Source organism: Nicrophorus vespilloides, unplaced genomic scaffold (assembly GCF_001412225.1).
Source record: "Nicrophorus vespilloides isolate i.1.1-1 unplaced genomic scaffold, Nicve_v1.0, whole genome shotgun sequence".
Classification (NCBI taxonomy): Eukaryota; Metazoa; Arthropoda; class Insecta; order Coleoptera; family Silphidae; genus Nicrophorus; species Nicrophorus vespilloides.
The window spans coordinates 1-2,263 of NW_017098344.1; the positions used below are offsets into that span (position 1 = coordinate 1).

General features: G+C 43.6%; 1 protein-coding gene across 1 annotated transcript; it reads left to right on the top strand.

Moving 5' to 3' along the window:
- Positions 1 to 481: 481 nt before the first annotated feature.
- On the top strand, positions 482 to 1,905 carry LOC108562215 (the record flags this gene model as incomplete). The annotated part of the gene is given in 5 exon segments (XM_017920480.1): positions 482 to 669; positions 718 to 1,078; positions 1,141 to 1,439; positions 1,500 to 1,666; positions 1,731 to 1,905. Coding segments are annotated over 5 exon segments (1,190 nt in total), but the record flags the coding sequence as incomplete, so codon positions are not given.
- Positions 1,906 to 2,263: the final 358 nt, after the last annotated feature.

The following is a 2,263-nucleotide window of genomic DNA, read 5'->3' on the forward strand; positions in this document are numbered from 1 at the left end:
ATTACAGCCAAACGGCTAAAACCACAGTAATATGTCGATACTTTCTAGATTCCCCAAACATTCAGCTTTCATATGCATATTTTCTGCTGCACCTAATATATGTATATTGTAGACGGCGCAGTGTTCATATGCATCTTTTGGATTCAATCTATGTATTATAGTTTTCGAGTAAATCAATGAAATGTAAAAACACTGCTTTTTCGACATTTTTAACTTTGACAGCAATATGGATAAGAGCACAGGAATGTATCTATACTTTAGCAGATATTTGGAAAATTGCTCACTGCTACTAATATTCGCGCCTCCCCTTCGACTAGTTCACAGTTTGGAAAACGCTGATGTAGATGATGTGAAGAGATAGTATTTATTTGATTTTGGTAGATTGCAAACTGTGCGTTCATTTAGTGATTCGATTTAAGTGACATCTATTACTTTTTTTGTAGGATTAGGGATGTGTATTAATGGTTTTGCTTGTTTGCAGGTTCTTGGAGACCAATCGGGCACATGCGACCTTCTTCTCCGCTTTTGGACAGCGTGAGGGATCAGTTCGAGGATTACGACCAGCTGGCCAAGGATTTCACGAAGATGTTCCTGAATTCGGAAGAAAACACCATCATCAACTCGCAACTCTTCGACGTCGTTTTCTTAGTAGGACAGTCCAAGCAAAAGGTGATTCTATCCACCTCGATTACTTGAACTTAACTCTTTGCGTTTCAGGTGAAGTTCATAGCTGTACGAGCGATCTTAGGTGTGAGATCGCGCGTCTTCCAGGAGATGCTTTACGGTATCCAAACAGGTTTCGGATCGCCCCAGGTCCCCGTAGCCGAACTACTCGCGCGACCCGTTCCAACGCTTCTGAGTCCTCAGCAATCGCGACCGAAGAGCAGCAACTTCCTGCAGGTGCCGGACATCGAATCTCCTCGACCGAAGAGCGTCCCCAGTTCTCCGATGGTGAAGAGAGCGTTCTCGCGGTTGGGCACCATCACCGCAGGCTGGGGTCGCTCCATCCGCAAACACAACACGCAGACGCTCTCCGCCGAGGACAAGAAGAAGTGGGCCAGCAGCCAGGATTGTTCAAGTAATATTCCTTCGTCTTCGCACGCTTCGCAAGAAAGCCGCATGTAATCTCTTCTGTTTAAGATAAAGAAGGGAAAGACAAGGAAGGTAAGGAGAAACCGGCGCAACTCCCGGTGCCGAGGCTCAGCGTGTGCGCGGACGCCCAGAAGGTGGACAGGGCGAAGCTGGCGCAGACGGAGTTCTCCATCATCGAATTCGATCCGGACACGTTCAGGATACTTCTGGATTACCTTCACACCGGCTCGTGTCCTCTCACCTGCTCCACGATACCTGGACTCATCTGCGCCGCAGAACACTACGACCTTCCCGAACTCCTGCAAGCGTGCTTCCACCACGCCAAACAGTTCTTAAGAATCGAAGTCGTAAGTGAAATTTCCACACACCTCTCACATAAATCTCTTCATCGTTACATTCTATTATAGGTCTGCTGCATGCTGTGCTCTCTGGAGAACTACTACTGGAGATACACCTCCGCCTCGGAGCTGGTGAACATGATTCTCGCTTTCGTGGAAACACGGGCTTTCGCACTTTTCCAAACGTCAGAGTTTCTCACTTTAAGCGAATCCATGGTGCAGATGATCATGTGCAGGTAATCAACGTATAATGAAATTGAATTATTTTCTTTTACGTAAACACGATTGTATTGTGCTTAGGAATCTGGAGGTGCTCGAGGTGAGGAAATTCGAGGCGATGCTCACATGGGCCCATCACAAGATCAGGACGAAGACCTCGAGCAAATTGGATGCGAAGATGGAGTTCAAGTGCATCATGGAACGTCTGGCCAGGGATCTGAAGCTGTACAGAATCGCACCGCAAGAATTGATCAAAGTAAATACAATTGATTTCAATAATTTCAGAAAACACAATAGTTTGACAACTTATTACAGAAAAACGGTAACAGCCACGAATCTAGCAATATACACACATTAAAGCCTATAACTTTGACTTTCATTAGAGTATTAATGATAATCATTAGTATGCTTTGCTATCGAATAATGAAACAAAATGTTAAGACGCATTTTTTGGGTCATAAAAACAATAATTGAATAATTTTACTTTAACTTGCGAATAGTTTTGTCTATAATGAATTACGTAGTTTTTGAGTAATCTGTTCAAAAGTAGACATTAATTTTAACAGCTTATTACATAAAAACTATAATAGTCACAAATCAACATTTGTATACAT